Below are 25,429 nucleotides of genomic sequence, written 5' to 3' on the forward strand. Positions count from 1 at the left end.
ATTCCAACTTTATGAGCAATTTTAAGGTAGTTGTTGATGTATATAATGCTATATCAGGATCAAAATGATTGAGTCTTGGGGGCACCTTTGCTGTCTAATTTAAAATTATGCAACTAGCATTCCAGTTTAAGCAAAAAATGCAAAAATAGGTGTAATCCCTATTTACCCGAAAATTGCGGTTAATTGGGACGAAATGAGAAATTTGCTAGGGTTGGCACTACTTTTATTTTTATATATAGTTTTAATTTATTTATTTATTTAGTTGCACCAACAAAGTGATCATCAATAAAAAAAATTGAAAAACTGACAAAAGTACATGGCAGACATCACCTCAATTATAGGTGCAATCGACAGTGCAGTAACAACAAAATATATATATATATATATATTTACACATATATAGTGGGCTTTCTTAGAAACGGTTTATATTTCTCCGTTCTTGGTAAGTACTTAGGGGCTGATATTTCTATCTGGGTTAAGAGATTAGGTGTGTCGGTTATTCCATGGATTAATCAGATGAATACCCCCACTCTGAACAAATATTAAATATTTTATTATGTATTACTTAGACATTTTTGTCCACCTTGAGATTTCATTGATCTTGTTACATGTCTCTGCAAAATCGACTTACTTATATTAAAATGCTTATCTATTTCAACTAAAGACTTATTCCCAATTTCGCTTCGATAAACCAGATTTTTACCAACAAATTTAAAAAATATTGTTATAACTACATAGACAACCCTACAAACCTGTACCTATTTATACTTAGGTCGTTTCCATTTCACGTATTCTCATCCCAATTGACCCCTTTTTCGTTGTTATTTGTACCTAAGACGTCCCCAATATCCCCAAAAACAACAGATTTTTACATGTACTTTTATTTAATCAAATACATTAAAACCAATAACAACTAAGACTTACCTTTAATATATATGCTGGTTCAAACACTAAATAACGTTTATAAATCATAGTCGTCTTCTATTAATATCAAATAAATAAAAGAGAGCAAAGTTTCTAGCACTAAAATAATTACCACCACAGGCAGTTAATTTGAAACGCGATTTTTTATAAGTTAGCAGATATTAACATGTTGTTTTGTGAACTTTCAACATTCTACTATTAAACTACAAAAAAATGGAAGATTTTGCAATGAATATAAAACTTATATTGAGCGTCGAAAGATTTTCCCGGTTTTTTCCCGATTCGCCTTTCAATCCCTAATCGCCCCATTTTACCGGTACCTATTAACGATATTTCGATAAATAGATGGTTTTTAATGTTCTTATTGATTTTAGAATCGCAATATTATTAATGTTTTAGCTAATAAGTTCCAAAATTCAAATAATGGTAAAATCGTCGTGTAAAATGGACATATTTAATAATATGAACACTTTGTATGTATTTTAAAAAGTAAAAACACCAGTGTTCTCGAACTTCATAGAGCGAAATCGGTAGACTTGCCAGCTAAAATCAGTATATTTGTACTATTTTGTACCCAAAATCGGTATTTGTCAAAAAATATACAATATTTAATCGAATTCGTTTATTTATTGAAAAAAAAACTTACAGACTAATTTGTAACAATAATGTTTAAGAATAATTATTTTTTATATCAATATTGTTTGGCCATAGCTGTAGTCATCGTCGAATTAATTTCAAAATCATAACAATTAGCTGTATTAAAGAGTCGTTTTGCATGTAATAGACCAGTGATTTATTCAGTAGACAGCCTATTTCGCTGTTTGTTTTCAAAAGATTAATATACTATAATATACTCTGATTAATATACTATAATATATAATATACTCTGAAATCGTAGAAAAATCGTGACATTTCGGTAGAACAGAGCCCATATCGGTAGAAATACCGAAAAATCGGTAGGTTCGAGACCACTGAAAAACACAATACCTACAACAGACACAGCAAACATAGATTAGAATAACTCAGAGATTTTTCATTGATTACTTATTACTTGAACCTAAATCGAACAGAATCGGTTCATCGTTCCAGTATCCCATTTCATAAATAAGGTAAATTGGAACTGTATCAGCAATTCTTCACTTCTGTATCTGCAATGGTGGAAGATCCGTATAAATTTGAGCGTCTTCATTCACACAGTTTCTGCAAAAACTCAAAACACTGTAGATCCCCATATAAAGTAAATGGTCATTTTGGTTTTACCCGTAAATGATTGATTTTTTAAAAAGCTTTATTTGAACTTACAATAATTAGATAGAATTTATTTAATTTGTTATTTATTAATGACATTAGTAACCATAATAAATCTACTACTCGTGCAATTTAATTTCCTTCTGTGGTGTAATGTGGAACCTCTCAGGGTAAAAGCGTACCTACCGTAAATGGTTGATACTGCATATTTATTTCAATTTTTCGTTACGTGATAATTCCATGCTAAGATTAAAGTGTTGTCTATTGCAACATAAAGATTTTTACCACCCCCCATTTGTCAGTGCTCCCCCCACTGGACAATTAGCTAGTAGCGTATTAGTTTGATGGATGAGATAGCCCTACGGCTTACAGCTGTCGCTGCAAAGTAGATGGTAGCCTAAATCTTACTAAAATTATAAATGTCAAAGTGAGTTCGTTTATTATTTAGCCTTTGATGTCTTCAAATCCAAAATATTAAAAATATTAATTCACCGTTTCGTCTATTTATTTACCTAGAGGAAATATATCTTAATGAATAATTTAGCGGTAGGCAGCGGCTTGGCTCTGCCCCTGGCATTGCTGAAGTCCATGGGCGACGGTAACCACTCACCATTAGGTGGGCCGTATGCTCGTCTGCCTACAAAAGCAATAAAAAAAAAAAACTATTACAATAAAATTTACTACCCATATTTACAATAAGGTTGGCACTAATGGGCTTACATTAGGAAAATTATTAATCTTCCAAAAATTATTAATCTTATCTAGAACATAAAATGTGATTTCGGAAATAGTCGGAAATATCTCTTGGGGTAATTAGCTTTACATTACTATATTGGTGATCTTCAAATTTCAATGTCATATAATGGCGGCTTACTAAGCGTTCGGTACTGTTTAAAGTCTTGGGAAACGGAAAAAAGCTGGAAACGTAGAGAGTTCTCAGATTTCCAAACGCTCAGTAAATTTTCAACAAGTTATTGAGGCGAGTTTTCTGGAATAAAATTAAAAAGACGTGTGGTACTCGGGGACTGCCGCGGTAAAGCTATTGCAAAGCATTTTTTATCAACTTATGCAATTACAATTAGACAATAATAATATAATATTAATTAATTTAATTAAAACAATAACAAAAATAAGACCACGCTATATTTATAAACATTAACAAAAGCAAAACATTAACTGTCCCCTTCACACTCATAAGCTAGACCGCGTGAGAGAGAGATGGGCAGACTTTTCATGATGCTCATGCAGTGCGATGTCACGCCGCACGCTTATTCAAAACACTTCACCAGCGCAACGTGTGAATGTGTTGAACCCGAGCTACATAGTTGCCGTAGTGGGGGTGTCAGGTTATTTTCGTTACGGAATTTCTTGATTCAGTCGCCGCGCTCAAAGTTCAAAGCCCGCGATAGAAGCTATGCAATAGCCTAAAAGTGAAATAGTCGAAAGACCAAGCAACTAAAGGCCGTAATAAAGAAAAGCAGTCGTTCGGAAACATGATAATTTTATCTTTTTTGATTAGAATTTTTACTTCATGTCGTCGTCGAAAGATAAAATTACATAAGGCTTAAATTCACATATAACTAAACGTTTTTTTAACCATTATTAAATTATTTTAAAATAAAATTTGTTCTACTAGAATTATAAATTTCAAATTTTTTAATGTCTAATTTTTAAAGTTCAACATCGTACGCCACGTTTCGTCCAAGGTGGAATTAGCTGACCAATAAACAACACGCCTTCTATTTAGTTTTTTTTCAATTGTTCCAAATACAGAAAACGTAATGTCTTTGACATACTGAAATTTTGTATCTCTGTTTTTGGAACAAAGATTTGTGTTTTGTCTCTCTTTTTTGTTATTTTGAAATTTATTTCGTTTCAAGCTTTTGGCCCTAGTTGATTTTGTTTGATATTTGATTTTGACGTGTAACCTCTTATTTCTTGTATTTACAAAAGTAACTTTAATTTTCTCTCGAATACTTTGCTCAAAATGTCTAGCGGTCAATGGGAAGTCGTAGGTAAAAATAAGAAATCTCAGAACGGAAAGTTAAAATCCAAGGAGGATGAGAAAAAAGCTTTGAAAAATGGACCTAAACTTGAGGACGTCGGTGAGTGGGAACTTTTACCAACATTATTAATGTTTTTTTCAATCACCTACAATGACAACCATTCTAAAGAACCCCGTTATATTCGCAGTTCCTCATTCTCAAATTAAATCATTATACGCAGGAATGGATGTTGATGGCGAAAAAAAATCGGCGAAAGAGAAAAAAAACAGTGACAAGAAAGGAAAAAAACAAGAGAAGAAAGTTGAACCGCCCAAACCAAAAATCCCTAAAACCATTGAAGGTGCTCTAGAAGCCGTAAGTTGTCTACCATTACTGATTCTGGTTTACAAAACCACTTCAATAAGTACAATTTATAGCGCGTCTTCTTCTTTTTTCAGATTGACGTAACCGAGCTGGCCAGTATCATTACATCGAATAAGGTACGCTTCTCAAATGCGCCCTTAGTCTGGCTTAAGGAAGTCGCAAACTTTTTGAACAGCAAAATTCCAATTGAAGTTGAAGATGCAACTTTTACAATCTATCCTGCAACATACCCTCTATCTGAAACACCAGATGAGCTGAAGAGAACACTTGCAAGTGTTCTTCAAGATGCCGGAAAGGCAAATGTGCAGTTATTCTTTGATGGCACTCTTACAGCTCTTGCCAATGACTTGAGTAGAGGTTTGTATTGTTTAATAGTTACTAAAGTGGAATTAATTTTAAAATCTTCATTAGTCTTTTATTCGAGGTTAATTAAAAAAACTTAAACCTAAAAATATTGTAATATAAAAAGTTTGTCTAAAAGTGTTTACTGAATTTGTCAGTTTCTGGCTGATCCTTCAAACTTTAAAGTAATGTAAGTGAGTAGGCACAAAATTGTTGTGATCATTGTTTCCAACTGAGGAGTTTAACTAAATGATTTTGATTACCGTTCAACACCATTTCTTTTTAATTTCAATAATATATTTGAATGTTATTGGAATTTTGGTATTATTGTAAAAATTGGAACAATTCAAACCATAAAATATCCAAATTTTTTATTCCATAGCGGATCTTTGTCCTATACAATGATCAAATCACACAATCTTAGATTAATGCATACAGTAGAAGAAACTATTGCAATAATATATTTTTTAGATGTATTGCATGTACTGTTTGAATGGTTTGCTTTTATTTTAATAACTTTCCACATAGGTCTACATGCCAACGGTCACAGATTACTGCTTCAGATGCTAGCTCAAGATAACCCCGAGTTTTGCATTGCATCCCTCCAGAAGTATGGAAGTTTAAGAAACTCGTACCAGAATCGACCCCCAATAGGAATGTCTCTACTGTGGGCATTTGGACAAGGTGGTCTGAAAGACTTCACGGTGGGATTGAAAGGTATATTATAATTATTATATAAATAACATAGATTTCTGTAATTAAATTGCAAGAGATAGAAGGAACGTATAGATTGATGGATTCTAACTATAATTACAACTAATGGTCATTAATATGCAGACGGAAAGTATATTAATGACTTAAGGCTTGAATTTGTGTTTCATACAGCAATAGCATGCACGGATATTTGTGCAGCTATGGGTAACGCAGACCAGTTTTATCTGGTTCAGGTCAGCTATATTTTAATGATACATTGTGATTAAATAAAAGTTGGTAAATTTTGTCTCATTTATGCAAGATTTACCTCAAAGAGCAGGTCCTGAGCTTCTGCCAATTTCTTTTCAACAGTAAACCTCTATTCCGAATTGTTGTTAAAGTTGATTATTTAAAAGCATATCTGAGATCCTACATGATAAAAAACCATTTTGGGTTATTAATTTATTTTTTGTACCGAAAATGTGATCAAGTCAGACAGGCCAGGAATAAACAAAAGGGAACAAGATAATTATGAAATATATTATAATAACAAATATAATATAATATCAAAGAGAGCACTGACCTGGAAAGTGTCTGGTAAAAGGAAGAGAGGCCGCCCCAGAACAACTTGGCATCGCTCGGTGGAGCAGGAGCTAGGGGTCTTGGGCATGACGTGGGAGGAGCTAGAACAGACTGCCCAAGACCGATACAAATGGAAAAAATTGATTCGAGCCCTACACCCCAGCAGAGGGTAATAGGAAAGCATGATGATGATGATGATTATAATAACACAAAATCAGAACAAACTCAAGAGCTTGTAAGATTGCAAGCTATACATTAAAAGGTGCATAGATTTAATGATTTTGATAAAAAGATTGTCTGGTTAAACCAAATATAAATTCAATATTAAAATTAAATGACCACCATTTTACTGAGATTATATTTCGTTCCATATCGTCTCATCTCATTTCATTTAATTTCATCCCCATTGATTAATGTCTCAAAATCATTTCATTTCATTTCACTCCATAATCCATAATATTGTCATTTTTCATAAAAATAAGAATATAAATTAAAATAAGACATGACCTAAAGGTCTTAGTCCCCAGGTCATAAAATTCCTTAAAAAAAATAAGAAAAATAATAATTATTAAATTAAGCTTAAACATAGTTCCGGTAAGAGGAAATAAGACTAGGTGGACCCCTATCAAACGAAAAATCAGTTGTGTGTTAATGTATAAAAAAAAGAAAATATATAATCTGATGGAAGTCTGTAGATGCTGTATAAATGTTAGGACGTGCATAATAATTAGACACAATTTAGCTGGTAAAAACTATTTATTTTGTTATTTAGATGAACGCCATACATTAACAGCGTAATTCAACGGCCGTCTGGTGTAGTGGTAAGTGACATGGTCACTACACAAGGGGGTCGCGGGTTCGAATCCCGCCAAGGGAAGATATTTGTATGATAAATATAAATGTCTTTTCCAGGGTTATGGATGTATATTAAATATATGTAGGTGTATAATAAAAATCTTACATCACGGGACCAGTTAACGTGGCGTGATTGTTAGTAAATATTTATTATTTATTTATTTAAAAAAATTAAATAAAATGGGGCTCGCGACTGATTAGTTGGCACAGACAATTATAGAATGCTTTGCTCACAGTACATTTCCCTATTAACGATAATGTATGTATAATATACATCCTTAAAACTATAATAATGTCTTTATACTTCAAAGGTATTATTGTAAGATGTTTCCTGTTTAGGAGTACGTAAGCAAACAATAAATTTTGAACTGTTTGTACGTGTCTATACTCATTTGTTTCACTACTGAAACATCACTACTGTGTGCTTATTGCGAGTTTCTTAACGTTCTCGATGGCGTAAAAGTTAAGCCAAGTTTGTATGCAGTTGGAACAGCGCCCCTAGCGGCAAACGTAAGCAAACGATCCCATTACATACAAATATGAGCTAACTTTTACTGTATCGAAAACGTTAAAAAACTCTCACTAAGCACACTGAAGACTATCTCACCCTTAGGAGCCGGATACATGACGTATGGTTTTTTGATGAAATACGTTACGAAAGATGTTGGTTCAGGCAGTGCAGGCTTTGAAATCGGAATCGTCGCGTCAACTGTACTTATTTTCCCTATTTACTTCTTTTTATACGACTTTTCCATAAGGTATACTCTTTCTAATTTTTTTTTAAATCAATCGAAGAAACACATTCATAAAAATTGCCGCATTAAATTCTAGTTGAAACTTTAAAATTATTGTCACCCGTTGTACTTTACGCCCTTGGAGAATGGTTTTACGCTATTTTAAAATATTAATTGCAATTTTGAAAATATATTATGGTGATTTATTTACAACTTTTTCTTAAGAATAATAAACATTATAACTTGTAGTCCGGATTTTGTAAGTTATCCATTGAATAATCAGTTACTCGTCAGATGCATTCAATAATCAGTTACTGCACATAAAAATATGTATTACAATCAGAAAAACATAGACACCATGGGTGGTCTAGTTTATTAGTGATTTATTAGACAATTTTTGATCAAATAAAGGTTGGATCTTATATTAAATTGAACAATTCATATCTGTTTCAAATTATATAACCATAATGATGTTCGTTAATTTTTAAACCGAGAATTGTAATGTGTAGAAAAGTGGCGTCTGTGCAAGATTCATCTTTTTCTGGTATCTTATCAGTTTTCCTAATGACAGATCTCAAGGTAGGACCGTGATAAACTATTCTCTGTGACATTCTTTTGAATGAACTAGATTGGTTAGTTTTTGTATTATATTTTTAAGTGGCACATTGGTGAGTTAAAACATATTTTCTAAACCTTTGACATTGCTAGACAGCAAACATTGCTAGACTGACTAGTCTAGCAATGTTTGCAACAGCGTATTCTGTTTAAAAAAAATCTAATGTTTCTATTGTTCATCCTTTTTAACGAACATCGTTTCAAAAGTAACGGGAAAGTAAACCTTGTATAAATGGTTTGTTTATATAACTTAACCACATAATTTAGTGTTGGCATCTGAAATAGCGCGTTGAGTGTATTCTTAAAGATGTTCAGATATTTTAAAGAGCTTACCGCCGCGTTAATACTGTATACCGGTCACTGTCCTCGCCGAACCCGTCGCTTGCGACGAAGGGCTCGACAAGTAAATTAACCCATAGACACAGCCCACAGAGTTTCTCGCCGGATCTTCTTAGTGGGTCGCGTTTCCGATCCGGTGGTAGATTCTGCGAAGCGCTGCTCTTGCTAGGGCCAGTGTTAGCAACACTCCCGGCTTGAGCCCCGTGAGCTCACCTACACGTCAAGGCGAAGCTGAAATAGCCTCTCAAGTCTATCAGCATCTCTCTTCTATATCGTTCCCTCACTACTGAGGATCGCGACCACATGCGACGTACTTCCAATGTGCTCGATCATGGGTGGCATGGACTGCATGGTACAGACTACCACCGAGTGCTTCTCTTGCTAGATCTGACCATCTGGCTGGTGTTCTGCCCACGGCGCGCTTGCCTTCTATTCGACCCGTAATTATGAACTTCTCTAATTCATGTCTGGGAGACCGCATGATGTGTCCGAAGAAGCTCATAACACGTTCCCGGCAGATGGAAGAGAGCCTTTTTCGGATGTCTAGCTGCCTTAGAATGGACTCGTTTGTTCGCATGGCAGTCCATGGTATTCGCAGCATCCTCCGCCACACCCACATTTCAAAGGCATTTGATATCTCGGCTTTTTATGCACCATGTCTCCGCCCCGTAGAGGAATATGGGAAAGATCAGTGCCCGCACCAAGCGCACTTTGGTTTTATATCGGATGCTACGATTTTTCCATATCTTCCTGAGATTGGCCATCGCACTTTTAACCATTCCGGATCTTCGGCGTATCTCCCCCATGCAGCCACCCTCGGGTGTTATTTGGACCCAAGATATATGAATTCCGCTACTTTCTCGTAGCCACTGAGTGCATCAGAACGTGGAAGAAGTTGCGCTCTATCTATTATCATTATTTTCGTCTTGGAGTGGTTGATTTTAAGACCGAGTTTAGCACTTTCTTCTTCCACACGGTTCAGCCTAGCCTAGGTATCAGCATAGGTAAGGAAAATAAATTCTGTATATAAAAAATGGGCTAAGCATTTGAAAAGTTGTTGATGTTGACATCAAAGATTTGATGTTTGAGAATTTTTTACTGGGGGTCCATGAGGGAGGTGTTATAGTAATCACAAATATTCGCTATCATTCAACGTATCGCTATCTGCAATGATTTCTGCCTATAAGGTACACCGCGTGATGTTTAAATAGCTAATTAAAATCCAATATGTGTGTAATGTTTCTGCAAATGTTTAGGCCAGTAGATTGCACTTAGGCTAGGCCTCTTTTATATTAGTTTACCAAACAGCCAAGTGGAAACCTCAAAACAGCCCAGTAAGTTATTTTGAAGCCATGTAATACTTATTCACTTTTATCGAATGTGGATTTAACCCAAATTCATCAAAAAACGTTAACCCAATTACAGCTAATACTTTTATTTGCATTATACATTGTTTTATTAATTTTTTCACGGCTTTTTTATCGTATCAGATAAGAAAGTCCCGTTATAATTCAAATTACAATCCTTGATGTTGCCAATGAGAAAATAAATATTGAATTAACCATCAAGATAATCATTTCAATGACGTCAATTACTAGTGCGACTGGGGCGCTTACCAGTATTAATCCTCCGCTGGTGTACGGTAAATTGGCCGAATAAAAAATTTCAGCACCCGAACCAGTAATATCCGGTTTTTTTCCTACCTAAGCTGATTTTATTGAGAGACAATTTCAGCGTAACCTTAACAAGTAGGTGAGCTGACGGGGCTCAAACCTTACGTCGTTGCTAACACTAACCCTAGCAAGAGCAGTGCTCCGCAGAATCTACTACCGAATCGGAAACGCGACCCACTGATAAGATCCGGTGAGAAACTCAGTGGGATGTGTCTGTGGGCCTGTGGGTTAATTTACTCGCCGAGCCCTTAGTCGCAAGTGACGGGTTCGGCGAGAACGATGACTAGTGACCGTCCTACGCACTGCAGGAAAACGGACAGCTGTTATTTGAATATTCTAGAAATAATTTCCATAGACAATTGCGAGGTTGAGTTATCCATGAGCAATGATATTGGTGATGATGAGACTTTAAGGGGCGCACCTATGTAAATCTTTTGTAATCAGTTATAATTTAAATGTCTTTTATTTCAGTTTGGCAGGAAATCTTTTTACCGGTACTCGAATTGAAGAACTATACGAAATACGTAATAGGATATCTTTCGAAAATAATCGATCATCATTCCGAGATGAATACGATTAATGTTAACCAGGATCAATTCTTTTCTATGATTGACTTGATAAACACAAAGAAGAATGGTTTGTCGAAGGAATTTTCTGGTGACCTAATCAAACAATTAAGTAAATATAAGGTAAGGGAAAATTTAATTTTATTTCTACATTTCGCTTTTAGATTAGGATATCTATTTTACTCACCGTAATGGAATTCATTACGCGACTCTTCGAAGTCATATACAACTTTTGTTTGAAATAATTTGATTGAGCAGGAAGAGTCTTCAATGTAAATCAAAACAATACAAAAGCGTTCAGAAATAATTCGGAAAGTAATAAAAATATGCACAAAATGGTTCAGTACTTCGTCGCCACTATGGTACAGGCGTGCGAGAGAACAATATATTCCTACACTGTAGTACTCTTTTTAATACTCAACAATAATTTCTACGTAACTTTATTTTTGTATACAATATGAGTCGTCTATTATCAAAGGTGGCAATCTGTGCATTTGGACAAAAAAAAATTATTGATATGTCAATACAGATTGATTTGAATATAATCGTCTCCTTCAAAGAATACGGTTCAAAACCTGCATTAAATAAAGGTTAATAGTTAACCTGTTATTTATCTAAGATGTCGTTCCGAAGAGTTTTGTGACTGCCAATGGAATACAAAGTCAATAATTCGTTTTTTCTGATTTACCAATCATTGTCCAAAAGTCAGATTGCCGGCTTTGATAATAGTCGACTCATATAACCAAAAACGAAGATTCCTTAAATGTTCACTTATAAATAAATTTGAATAATAAAATGAACCCACCCGAGCGTAGATGAAATAGTCCCTTAGGGGGCCTTAGGCTACCGCCGAATTTGTAGGGAAAAAAAATCTAATAAATGATACGCACATTAAACTTTTTTTATTTAATCTTATTTATTTTTCAGGACATTTATTTCAAGAAGAGCGGCAACAAATTACAAGTGACGTTCAATCAGCTGATGAAGAAACTCCCCAACCAGTACCTAAGCGGTTCGGCCTTGGATCCTTACAACAAAGTGATCATCGAAAGTCTAGTCGACTGTCTGTCTAAAGACGACTCTTGTAACGCCACGTGGCGTCAACTCTTCCACAGGTGCAGTAAGCAGTCTGCCTCACTCCTCGATTTCATAGGTAATTTTTCATTTTACTCGTCGTACGTAAAGGTTCCCTGAAAGAGGTTATTAAAGTCAAGGCCATTGCTATTGTAGGTTTTGATTAAAATTATTTTTGTTTTTATCTTATTAACTTAATTTGATTTAAGAATGTGACGTCTTAGTCCAGTGTTAGATAGTAATGAAATAGATTAAATTTTAATTATGGCGACATACTACTGTTATGTTACAACTACATATGTTTTAATTAAAAATATTTCTTGTGTAGATTCAAATTGGTTGGAAGTAAGTAAAAAATTGAAATTAAAATCTCTAAAAGCAACGGTGCTACAATATAAAGAAGTGAGCGGAGAAGCTCTTAAGGGCAAGAAAAAGGATGAAGTTCTAGTAAAAACAACGAAGATATGCCAGGTGGGTGAAAGGACTAATTTTTATAACTTTAATTAACAAATTAAATAAATAAAAATTATTAATACATTAATAGACCAGCATAAATTATTTCCGAGCATCCCTAATGCCCTTAATTACTTCACACTTAAAAAAGGGAATTTGAAATAACCAAATTTGTAGTAAGTAAAGTTTTACCTCAGAAACACATGAAAAGTTGTTAATTACTTTATAACTATTGTGGCGTTTATGAACGCACATTTTTATGATGCGTAAGCCGGAACGCACGAGATGTGGGAAAAAGAATATAGTCTGTGACACGGGACCTTTTTACCGCCAAATATTTAAAACGTAAAATTAATTTATAATGTGTTAAATAATTAATCTAATGTAATTACTTAGAATTGTTTATGCCGCTACAACAATAAAATTTATATTGTTCCAACTGTGGTGTTAATTACATATAACACGACTTTACGGCTAAATATAGAAGGGACTCTATATGCACTCTCTCACTATAATGAAATTTATAAGACTGAAATAATAATAATAATGACAGAACATACAGAACTAATTAATCAGTAAGTATTATAAGTCAGAATATCGTCATGTCTTTGGATGAGCGCAAACATAATACGCTCACGACGTGAACATTAAAATGTTTATGAATAAATTTATTATGGTAACCCTAAAGCTACTGTCAAATGTCAATCAGTTAAAGCTCTTTTGTTGAGGGGAGTGTCTTGAGTTTTTCGATCCATTAAAATTTTCCGTGTTCTGAAACTGCCACATATTATAGAAAATACTGATTCAAGGTAAAATTTTATGTTATTGATAAAAAATATGCTTACATTACATTTTGATGAGTTTCCTAAATTTACGTCAATTAAGTTGAAATGATAGAATTGATATTTTTTTCCGCGAAACACGTGAAATCTTTCGTGTAAAATCGCGCACTTAGTTCTTGTGTAGAACTCGAAAAACTGCTTTTTTCTTAACACGATCGTTGACGCCCATACGTTCTAACAGTAAATGAATGTGGTACATCCGTTAGACAGGCCGCGGGAGGTGATAGTTTATTTTAATTTTATCGAATTTGACTATCGAACGACCCGATTCAGGTAAAAGATTAATTAATGCCCATAAACGAATTGAACAGAATATTGAAAACAGACCGGTGTCGTATATTGAACATGCGAGTGTAAAAAAGTATTCGTAATTTACGTACGATTGAAGTCTTTATCCTTGAACTTGCTTGATGAAATAAGTGTTTGTGTGACCCTGCGCTGTATTTTCATGTTTCAAGACCACGATATTAAATAAATATATGTGATATGTATAGTCAGATATTGCATTAAGGTTGGTTGAGTTCTGTGAATATTGAGACACTTTTTGCAAGTGTAAGTGTTGATTATGTTGGACAGTTAAATTTGAGGGGATTGGGTTCTGTACGTTGATGAGGGGCTATTTAAAAACACACTGCTTCATTATAATTATATTACAGATACTTTGAACACTATTTTACACCATTATTGTATTTTATATTTTTATATAACTCTTAGATCTTGCTCTGACCGTGTCTAGACGAGAAGTCCTTGACTTCACTGACAAGAAGACCATCGTTTGATTTAAACATTTAAAAGCATTCCAATATTCGAAATCTTATGTGTCAAGTTTGCCTGCCATTACATTTTTATTCAAACTCCAACAGATTATAAAGTAAAAAAGGAAAATGGCTAAGGCTAGGAAGTGTTAAAACACGTTTGACGGTCATTATATCTCAAAGAAAATGTACAAGTCCTCTTTGTATAATTATATTTTCTGTTATATTCATTGATCAAAGTTGCATCTTAAATATGTAAATTAACATATAGGTAACTAAAAATGTATATTATTGCATTCTCTGTAAATATATTGTATTTTTACATGCATGAATGTGCATTTGGTTTTGCTTCTGTCTGTAAATGAGTGACCATTCACCATCGTGTGGTCTATACTGTCACCTTGTTTCAGTATTACAAACAGCCTTCAGTTGTCATTGTTTTAATTTTCACGATCGGTGTATCAAAACAAGCCGCAGACAGTTGTGTAAATATCTTATGCAAAACACTGAAGCACTAATTGCCAACTTTTTAGTTGTTATTCCCTTAATTATTACAAAGAATAACTAAATAAAAAGGATAATTAAATGTCAAATATTATAGACTATACTTTTTTAATAGTTTAAATATGATTTTTGAACTATTAATCTAAAAGTGATTTAATGAATTAAGAATTTATTTTATTATGATCAATAACATCAAAACCAATGCAATCAATCCAATTTTACTGCATATTACCAGAACTGGTAAATCCACATTTTTAAAATCACAAATATTGATTCTATTTCTTAGAATATTGCCTTATCGCAAATTCATTATTTCCAAACTGCTAATAATTTAAATATCTTAATAGATATTACTGTATGAAACTTATATTGAATTTTGTGTTGTAACAGTTTCATTCTGATTTATTGAATTATTATGTTTTGCATTATTAGAAACACTAACATTAAATATACTGTAATTGGGTTTTTTCAACAGGATATTCTAGACAGAATGACAAGCACTAGAAGAAATCCCTGGTTGTGGGCCAGCTTTGTTCTGCTGGTCAGCATTGCTGGTCTGGTAGCTTATGATGTGTCTCGGGCTGGAGGAAACTTCCCTAGTAAGCAAATTTTGTTTTATAGATCGAATAATGGACATAGGACAATTGAATTTGAATTTTTAGTTAAATGTTGTTTTCATTCAATGTTACTTTCATTTTTTTGAATCTCGTTTTTATGTACATATAATTTTACATGTAAGTTCTCAAATTGCACTTGTTTTGGGCTTACTGAAAGTTTTAAGTCTAAAGGATAAGGCGACCAAGTGCATTCCTATTAAATGCTGTGATTATGCCGGTGATCAAATAACATACCAGGTTTTTTTTTTATTGCTTAGATGGGTGGACGAGCTCACAGCTCACCTGGTGTTAAGTGGTTACTGGAGCCCATTGACATCTACAACGTAAATGCGCCACCCACCTTGAGATATAAGTTCTAAGGTCTCAAGGTTACAATGGCTGCCCCACCCTTCAAACCGAAACGCATTACTGCTTCACGGCAGAAATAAGCAGTAAAAAATACTAACTAAAAAAACTAAGGAAATAAGTATTTAACATCTTTTCATAAACCACTACAAACTAATTTACTAGCATCCGGGCCATTTCTCCAAAGCAATCATGTATTCAGGTGTAAAAATTGCAACAGCCCCCTACTCTGTGGAATTAATATTTTGACTTAATTTCAAGGGGGCTTGGCAGCATCATGCTTTTTCTTGAAAACAAAGCACTTGTGAATGCTAAAAATGAGATAAGGGCATACTTTAAAAGTAGATTTAAAAATCAAAATAAATTCAGTGCTATCGAAGAAAGTATAATAACAAAGTGTTAAGAATGTTAATGTTGTTTTAACATGTCTGATAATAGGTACATCATATTTTATCAGCATTGAGAGTCACGACACTTAATAATGTTGATAACAAAACGTTTACACTGGAAAGGCATGTTTCTAGTTTATTTAAATCAAATATTATGACATTTGAACTCGTCGTGGCCTAACGGATAGACGTCCGGAGCATTCGTGTTGTGGGATGCACCGGTGTTCGAATCTCAGTCATCTCAGTCAATCTCATCAACCAATTTTTCTAATGAAATACGTACTCAACAAATGTTCACGATTGACTTTCACGGTGAAGGAATAACATCTTGTAATAAAAATTAAACCTCCAAAATTATAATTAGCGTAATTACTGGTGGTAGGATCTCTCTTGAGTCCGCGCGGGTGGGTACCACCACTCTGCTTATTTCTGCCGTGAAGCAGTAATGCGTTTCGGTTTGAAGAGTGGGGCAGCCATTGTTACTATACGTGAGACCTTAGAACTAATATCTCAAGATGGGTGGCGCATTTACGTTGTGGATGTCTATGGGTTCCAGTAACCACTTAACACCAGGTGGGCTGTGAGCTCGTCCACCTATATAAGCAATAAAAAAAAAAACTTAAAACATCGGAGTAGCCGAATATTAAAGATTTGTTGTAAGATTCTGAACTTCTTCATTAATGTATCTTGACCCATATCTAAACGTTAAATATAATTCAATGTGCGAATATGTTGTGTTAGTATTGCCATTTCGTTACAAAATTGCTATAATTGCAAATTGATATTGACTAGTCTTAAAAGTATATAACAATTGAATTAGCTATCAATCAGGTATGAATCAGAAATCCATAAATGTATTGAAGAATACCTCTTTTCTTATATATTCAATGATTTTCCTGTGACTGCATGCTTATTAAACATTAATTAGATAAACCCACAAATAACAAGTTTTTAATAAGTTTGTTGTTGTTACAGAGAGTACAACGGGAAAGCTGTTCAAAGATTTGGGCATTCTTGAGCATAGTCAACAGGCTTGGCAGAAGACACTGTCCACCTCTGCTCGTGGTTACCTATGGCTTGAAACCAATGCACCGGTTTACTACGCACAAACTGTTGAAATATGTCGTCCATATACACAACTGTCTAAGGACGCATTCTTCATAGCATTAAAGAAAGCTGGTATTCTATATGGAAATGTCCAAGACTATGTGGTGGAGAAAACGCCTGTCGTTATTAAGACCATTGAAGAGTATGCTCCTGGTCTTGTAGATAATGTTCAAAGCTATGCCTCTACGGCCTGGAGCGGACTCAAAAAGTACTCTAGTGACTATTATCAAATCACAACTGACTATTTGGTTACTAAAGTTTTTGTGTAAGTTTTTATTAATGTCAATAATTATTGCTTTATAATATTAAATATTAAAATTTTTTCAGACTTTACAATAGCATTACAATTAAAAATGTTAAGTTACGCAGAAGAAATTTTGTAAAGATCTCGAATGTAATAATTGAATGATGATTTTATTACAATACTTGAAATTTATTTATTTATTTTATTTCAGTGGTGATTGGGCCCCAGAGGTACTCCAGAACAAAACGCAATCAGCTCTGAACATGACAAAGTCCCAAGTTTCATCATATTATGTATGGTTCCGGCAACAGGTTCACATATACTCAGAGATACCTTGAACTTGATGTTAGTTCAAAATTAGAGATTATTGTAGCCTTGTGAGTAGATGACTGGTTTCTATTATCCTGTATTTGTTTTTAATCAAACTTCAGTATTGTAGATCCTATGTAATTCTTCCTGACATTGAACAATAACGTAATAACATTTAAAGGTTTATTTCGAGAACCATTTCTTTTTAATAATTTGTCTTTTAACAAGTACTTTTCAAATATTTTACAGACAGACAAATTTATCTGAAAAAATTCTTTATGCTATTCAAGGAACAGTCTTCTACCCACAAGTATGTCATTATTTTTTGTTTTTACAAATTTTAAACAAACTGTACGTACAATAATCTTCCAAAACTAGAAGAAAAAAAAACCGAATACAACGAATGAATCTATTAATTGTTTTAAAACTCCACTCGTTCTCAAAATGATTTGTATATGTCTACATTTTTATTCTAATAATATCCATGACAACTATTCTGAACTAAAATCACTATTGGTACATTCCTGTTTGAAGCATTTTAAAAAAAAATACGACTGAAATCATTTATTTATCGATAAATCACATAACTTAGTTACCGATTGTTATTATTGCTGAAGATTTGTTCGATTTTCTGTCGAGTTCAATCAATTAATTTCCTTTTTTTTATATAGTTTTGAATGTTTAAAATGCAAGGATGAACTTTGAGAATAATTGTTATTGATTGTCGTATGAAAGCAAAGTTTTTTATTTAAATATTAGAATGGATGAAAAAGTCAATTTTTACCCGACAATAATCGAACAGGTCGATGATGTGCATCTAATTCATACACATTATTTTATAGTTTGTTTTAATGAAATGTTAGAGCAATAAGTTTTGTAGGATATTTATTTTGTGGAAGGAAGATCGTGTGTGTTTGAATATATTATTAAATTCTACATTGTTTTCTTAGTGTTTACCTAATATATAAAACCTTAATCGATAATAGTGAATTGTATAAGTTTTAGCAAATTACACGAAAACCTCCTTGGTATTTTAACAACCGTGTTAAAGTTCAATTCCTGGTCATTATGAGACTAGAAACATATTGAGATTGTGGTATAACTACAATGTTATTTTATTGCTATGGTAGACATGGGATACGAGCACTTTATTATGTCCATTGTAGCTTATGGACATCGGCAGCAATATTTTTCCTCGTATATGTTTCCGACACCCATAATAGAAAATCATAGGTTGGGTCCGTTTTAATCAAAACGTAAATTACCTACTATCGATTTGATGAAGACATGTGGCTCCTAATTTTGGCCGAATGGAATACCTTTTTTTTTGTATCGATGGGGAATCCCAGTCTTTACGGATACCCTGCCGACGGAGGTCGGACCGGGTTATGTCGGACTCCGCGCCTCCGGTGGAAAGTGGGAGATATAGTCATAGTAGCCTACGCCTTTAGAAAGGTGCGCTGGGCTAAATTCGGCTCTCGCCAAACCCGCCCAGCTTAATTGAATAACACTCAATAATTTATTTAATATTTATTTACAAACGATCAGTGAAAAACATTTTGTTCGTATTCTCATAAATGGCAGCTGCTAATTCGTCGGCGTCGTCTCCGCGCACTGCAGCCAACACCTCGAGCACGTTCCTGTAATTGTACATGCAATACATTAATTTCGACTTTTCCCACGTGTTGAAGAAATAAACACTGCATTTTCATCAACATACCAAAAAAAATGAAATTTTACTTAAATATAATATATCGAGGGTTTTTTTTTTATTGCTTAGATTAGAGCTTATAGATTAGGGTGGACGAGCTCTCAGCCCACCTGGTGTTAAGTGTTTACTGGAGCCCATAGACATCCACAATGTAAATGCGCCACCTATCTTGAGATATATGTTATAAGGTCTCAGGTATAGTTACACCGGCTGCCCCACCTTTCAAACCGACACGCATTACTGCTTCACGGCAGAAATAGGCAGGGTGGTGGTACCTACCAGTGCGGACTCACAATAGGTCCTACCACCAGTAATAGGGGTGAAAGGTTATTTGATTTAAACACAAAGTAGATAATATTTAAGCGACCTTTATCTTTGTAATTAAAGGTGCATTTTATTTGTTACTAGCTTTTGCCCACGACTTCGTCCGCGTGGAATAGTTCACAAATAAATATGCAAAATTAAATGTATATTTTTCAATATTTGTGAGAGATTTTCTTAATATTTGTTTCCGTAAGAACCTTGTACAGAGTATTAGAAAACTACAAAAAAAAAATAAGCCAAATCGGTCAAGCCGTTTTCATGTTATGTCGTGACAACGGAAAACGGGTTTCATTTTTATATATATAGATTAACATCAACGGTAGCTCAATGTTTTTAATTGAACTTCAATTAAGTTTAAAAAGCTATTCAAATAGCTGAAGAAGCTTTTTTGTTATGATATTTTTTCCACGTTTTCAATTTTAAGTGGCTCTCTTGTAAAGTTGCAAAAATGTCGCTTAAACCAAATAGCCTTTTACCCCTCGATATCTATATCTATATTAATATATAAATCTATAGTGGTTTTTACGGATGTTCCGTTATAACTACCGAATTATACATCCGATTGACTTGAAACTTAGTATCCATGTAGAAAATACATGTGCTTAATGGATAGGCTAATATTTATATGAGTGTTGGACTCCCTACACCAGTTGCGGGGGCGTTAATGATGAGAATCTTTGTGGAGGTGAGAAATAATAATGTTAACTTTAAATGCCCAGCGAAGCGGACGGGTACAGCTAGTATTATTATAAAATCCATATCCGAAACAGAAGAATCATTTTCTTTACGATCTTATAATCACTGACATATACGCTTTGGTTACCCTTAATTCAATTATAATTTTATAAAGTACTCATTTTGACGTCATCTTCAAACATCTAAGCAAAAACATTTTAGAAGTAAAACAATCGAAATCAGATTCAGATTCTTTAAGTACGACTTGCAGTTGCCTCGTGCGCCAAAAATAATTTGTTAGAAAATTTAAATACTCACACTATATTAACGGGCTCGTTTCTACCCTTGACCTGAGCGTTGCTCTGTAGAGAATACTTTGTCTTTTTTACAGTCTCAAACTTCGTGTTGACATGACAATAACCTGGATGGGAGGGTTTTATTTCGCACCACGGACAGTCGGTTTCGATCATGAGTTTGTCTCTTGGTATTTTTGAGGCAACTTCAATATTTTCTTTTGAACGGAGGGAACTGAAAAAACGATTATTTATTTATTTCAAGCGCTCGACACGTAACTGGACTTCGCTTTTAAATTACGATTTACATTGAATTTACAATAGACTACAGTAGAATAAATAATAAAATACTGAAAGCAAGCAGATATATATATACTGGTGGTAGGACCTCTTGTGAGTCCGCGCGGGTAGGTACCACCGCCCTGCCTATTTCTGCCGTGAAGCAGTAATGCGTTTCGATTTGAAGGGTGGGGCAGCCGTTGTAACTTACTTGAGACCTTAGAGCTTATGTCTCAAGGTGGGTGGCGCATTTACGTTGTGGATGTCTATGGGCTCCAGTAACCACTTAACACCAGGTGGGCTGTGAGCTCGTCCATCCATCTAAGCAATAAAAAAAAAATAAAAAAAAACTTTTATAGACAGTTGTATACATGTATCTTTTCACATAACGTTTACAGAATAAACTTACGTAGTAAATTAAAATAGTAAAAATTAATGACTATACTTTTATTAAATTTTAACATATACATAAAAATAAGTAGGTAATTAAAGTAATACTTTGTTTGAAATGATTACGTAAATTACGAAATGGGTTTTTCTTTATTTTTTAGATCAATAATTTAAATAAATTTTATCTTAAACTAGCTGACCCGGCAGACTTCGTAGTGCCCCAATCGATAAATAAGAGACCTAAACTTTTGTATAAAATAAACTTAAAACAAACAAAAGGAATCCGTCCGACGGGGGACACATCAAAGTAAAAACAAAATTGTTATTTTAATTTAATTCCGAGCATTTTCATATTTATCTACCTTTTAAATCTTCTCTGGACTTCCACAAATAATTCAAGACCAATTAGCCAATTCGGTCCAGCCGTTCTCGAGTTTTAGCGAGACTAACGAACAGCAATTCATTTTTATATATATAGATATAGTCACATAAATACTTTTAGAATTTTTAAAATTTCAACAAATTCGATCTTCAACCTATAGGCGAAATCTCGATTGACTCACCATCCATTAATGCCTATGGATAGGCCCAACTCTAGGATTTTCTGCAGGTCTTGCTCTGATCCATCAAAGGAGTGTACCACCCCGCCGATAATCTTGTCTCGATTCCTACTGATTATTTCAATCAGGTCATCAGCTGCCGCTCGACAGTGAAGGAACAACGGCAAATTGTACTCCAGACTCAACGGAAGTTGCTTCTCAAAAAATCTAAAAAATAAGTGTACTACTATGAATCTGTGTGCTTAGTGCGAGTTTTTTAACGTTCTCGATAGCGTAAACGTTAACCTACAAGATGCCTAGTGCATTCGTATGTATGTGACTGGTAGCCATCATACAACACAATATATTTGACAGATGCCTGAATCTAACTTAGAACGTTTTCAAGATAAGCTTGCATATATACAAGTTCCAAATAACATCATTAGGACCGTCGGTCTACCGAGCAATATCACCCGCTCGGTGGAAGATCTTCCCTTTGTCGTATACCTCCGAATGTAGCGATGCAATGGTGTTCGAATCCCGCAGGCGGGTACCAATTTTTCTAATGAAATACGTACTTAACAAATGTTCACGATTGACTTCCACGGTGAAGGAATAGCATCGTGTAATAAAAATCAAACCCGCAAAATTATAATTTGCGTAATTACTGGCGCTAATTGTGAGTCTGCACGGGTAGGTACCACCGCCCTGTCTATTTCTGCCGTGAAGCAGTAATGCGTTATAAATTAAATTTGTTTAATTAAAATTAATTTAAAATTGAGGTCAAGCTTAGCTGGTTACTCTCACCATTCTGTATATGTTATTTAAAAAAAGGTTAAATTGATTAGCCATTGTATTTTCTACTTGTGGAACCCATCATACCTTGCTGTGACTATCACTAACTGTATGAAAACCAGCAGTTTCTGGAAACTACTCGTAGTATTACATATATTATAGCTTATTTGTTATTTTGATAATAAGATATTTTTGTAATGTTGCATCAAGAACCGTGTGGTGGTTTTTGCATTAAACTATAACAAGCATCCTGTTACTATATTTTCATAAATTTGACCTTCATAATATTAAGGGATTTAATAATACTAGTGGTCACCCGGTAGTCGAAACTCGTCTATAATTAATTGAAATTATAAGTTTGTAAACTATTATGATTCCATTTTCAAAGACTATTATACTTCTATTATCACAAATTTCGCCAAGAATACACTATAGAAAAATATTAATAAAGACAAACAATATTTAATCTATTCTCAATTTGACCACAGACGTCAAGAACAAAAGTTTGACAATAAATAAATAGTATGCATGCGTGTGTGCGTCAAATACATGGTAGTGTGTGTAATGTGTCCTTTATTGATTTTACATATCTTCTACGCATTATTTTAAAAAAAATATTAGCATTGTGCACTTCTTCTCTATATTCTCTATAAATGTGGAAAATTTCATTCTCCTCTGTCCGCGCAATTTTCGTAAAAAGGGATAGAAAGTTTTTGCTTCACATATTAATATATAGATTAATGTAATAATAATATGTTATGCTGTTTATTTATTTTATTATAAATTTCAAAGATCATAAATTATACAATTACCTACTTTAGTTGCACTTCCTTCTCACAAAAGTGAAACCTTTCATAATCTAGTCCACACTCTCCTATAGCCACAACTTTGTCCTTGTTTCCTGATATGAGATCTCGCAGTCCTTGTAGGTAGTCATCAGGATTCGATAGAAACTCACTGCACCTGGTTGGATGACATCCCACAGTTGTGAATAACTTAGCTGAAATTTATTTGATATCTTTCATAACTGTACTAGAGTTAATACTGTTATAGCTGTTTAGTTGCTGAGCGAGAGCCATTTCCGAGGTTGAATAGCAGAATTTCATCAGGTGCTATCTTATAGGGAATAGTTCTTGGTAATGTCTGTATACCCATTAACTCTGCCAATGCCGGTCCCAATCCCAGATAAGTGGAGGGTTCAGTTGCAATTCAACCTTTCCACAGTAAAACAGTCAATACTGAATGTCTGGTGGTGGTTAATTAGGACCCAAATAAGACTTCAGCAGCTTCGAAGTACTAAATTTCTTCCAAAAGCTTTGCTGTGGAAGGACATGAGCATGGATGACCCCACCGTGTGTATTTTGCCAAGAAAGCCTGGTGAGGTCATGACCCCCAACATTGAGGATTATCAATGCAAGGAGGAGTATACCTATTACAACCAAGTACACAAAGGTTTGACTGCATTCCCGAGTTGATTTTGAAATGTTAATGCATATAGGAAATAGGCAGGGTGGTGGTACCAACCCGTGTGGATTCACAAGAGGCCCTACCACAAGTTATATGCAATATAATATGGACAGTATAATAAATGTGTTTGTAGCACATTACTTACAATCTGTCCTAGACAGCTCGATTGCTTTTTTACTGTCTTCAAGACTCCCTCCAGTGACAATGATTTTGTTGATGCCACTAGTCCAAGCTCTCTCTAATACCACGTCCAAATCTGGCTCATGTTTTCTAGACCCATTATATACTCCTTTATACATATCATCTGTTAGGTTAGCACCAATGTCTGTCGACGAACAATATTGTGATTCTTAAGCATGATTATGAATAGAAATATATTTGTCACCTAGGTTTAAAGCTTATGAACAGAGACATTTCTGAATAAATATGTATATTTGCATTAATGAGTTCTATATTACACAAGTAACTTTGAGTAACAAGTTTTCATATTTTTATATATATATTTATATTATTTTATTTTCTAATCACTTGGTGCTGATAAGTTCGCCGTTTTATTAACTGGATGTGAATGCCGTTGCCCCCTTGACCAAGAGAAAATTGAAGCCTCATCTATTTCTAATGTAGGGCAAAATATTAGAAGTTTAGAAAATAGACACAAGTACAGACTGAAAATAAGGGTATTCTGGCCAGATTTGTAGTGAATTCGAATTATTATAATTAAAAATTAGATGAATAACCTTTACCTATATATTTTCTTAACGCACTCATCCTTCTCATTTAGGTGATAGAGTAGTTTTATTAGCTTTTATCTCTTGAATATGAAGGATGCTCAAAATTATTTAAATGTGTTTCCTAAATATTGTTCATTAAATTGATCATATTGCTCACTAATATGTAAGGTATATAATTTAAAGCAACATATTAATGGTACAGAACTTAATTTATAAAAACACGATAAGTCAATAATAAATTAATATTAATAATATGGCTGTGTGCAACGCATTAGCACATGTGCAACAGTATAATCTATGGCCTATGGTGTCTACTAGCAGAGATTATACACTTAATATATTTTCTAACTTAGACGACGCAATTTTATTTTTCTTAAATGGTGGAGGAGCTTACTGGTGGTAGGACCTCTTGTAAGTCCGCACGGGTAGGTACCACTGCTTGTTTCTGCTGTGAAGCAGTAATGCGTTTCGGTTTGAGGGGTGAGGCAGACGTTGTAACTATACTGAGACCTTAGTACTTATATCTCAAGGTGGGTGGCGCATTTACGTTATATATGTCTATGGGCTCCAGTAACCACTTAACATCAGGTGGGCTGTGAACTCGTTCACCCATATAAGCAATAAAAAAAAAGTTGACAAGTTGACA

General features: G+C 34.1%; 2 protein-coding genes across 3 annotated transcripts; one reads left to right on the forward strand and one right to left on the reverse strand.

Moving 5' to 3' along the window:
- Positions 1 to 3,854: 3,854 nt before the first annotated feature.
- Tmem214 (Transmembrane protein 214) lies at positions 3,855 to 18,515 on the forward strand. 2 transcript variants are annotated; one of them, XM_028169450.2, is made up of 10 exons: positions 3,855 to 4,277; positions 4,366 to 4,532; positions 4,616 to 4,898; positions 5,412 to 5,600; positions 10,846 to 11,063; positions 11,868 to 12,093; positions 12,343 to 12,485; positions 15,044 to 15,167; positions 16,895 to 17,291; positions 17,482 to 18,515. In XM_028169450.2, exons 1-10 carry the CDS (start codon positions 4,160 to 4,162, stop codon positions 17,606 to 17,608), a joined length of 1,992 nt encoding a protein of 663 aa, XP_028025251.2. In that variant the 5' UTR covers positions 3,855 to 4,159; the 3' UTR covers positions 17,609 to 18,515. The 2 variants fall into 2 exon arrangements, with proteins under 2 accessions (XP_028025251.2, XP_028025252.2); XM_028169451.2 differs by having other exon boundaries at positions 3,858 to 4,277; positions 4,399 to 4,532.
- Positions 18,516 to 19,094: 579 nt separating this feature from the next.
- On the reverse strand, positions 19,095 to 25,074 carry LOC114239343 (deoxyribonuclease TATDN1). The gene is made up of 6 exons (XM_028169499.2): positions 24,796 to 25,074; positions 24,198 to 24,377; positions 23,402 to 23,585; positions 21,815 to 22,018; positions 20,608 to 20,817; positions 19,095 to 19,219 (listed from the first exon to the last, which is right to left on the reverse strand). Exons 1-6 carry the CDS (start codon positions 24,827 to 24,829, stop codon positions 19,114 to 19,116), a joined length of 918 nt encoding a protein of 305 aa, XP_028025300.2. The 5' UTR covers positions 24,830 to 25,074; the 3' UTR covers positions 19,095 to 19,113.
- Between the last annotated feature and the right edge of the window lie 355 nt (positions 25,075 to 25,429).

The sequence above is a fragment of the Bombyx mandarina genome, chromosome 19 (genome assembly GCF_030267445.1).
Source record: "Bombyx mandarina strain Sakado chromosome 19, ASM3026744v2".
NCBI lineage: Eukaryota > Metazoa > Arthropoda > Insecta > Lepidoptera > Bombycidae > Bombyx > Bombyx mandarina.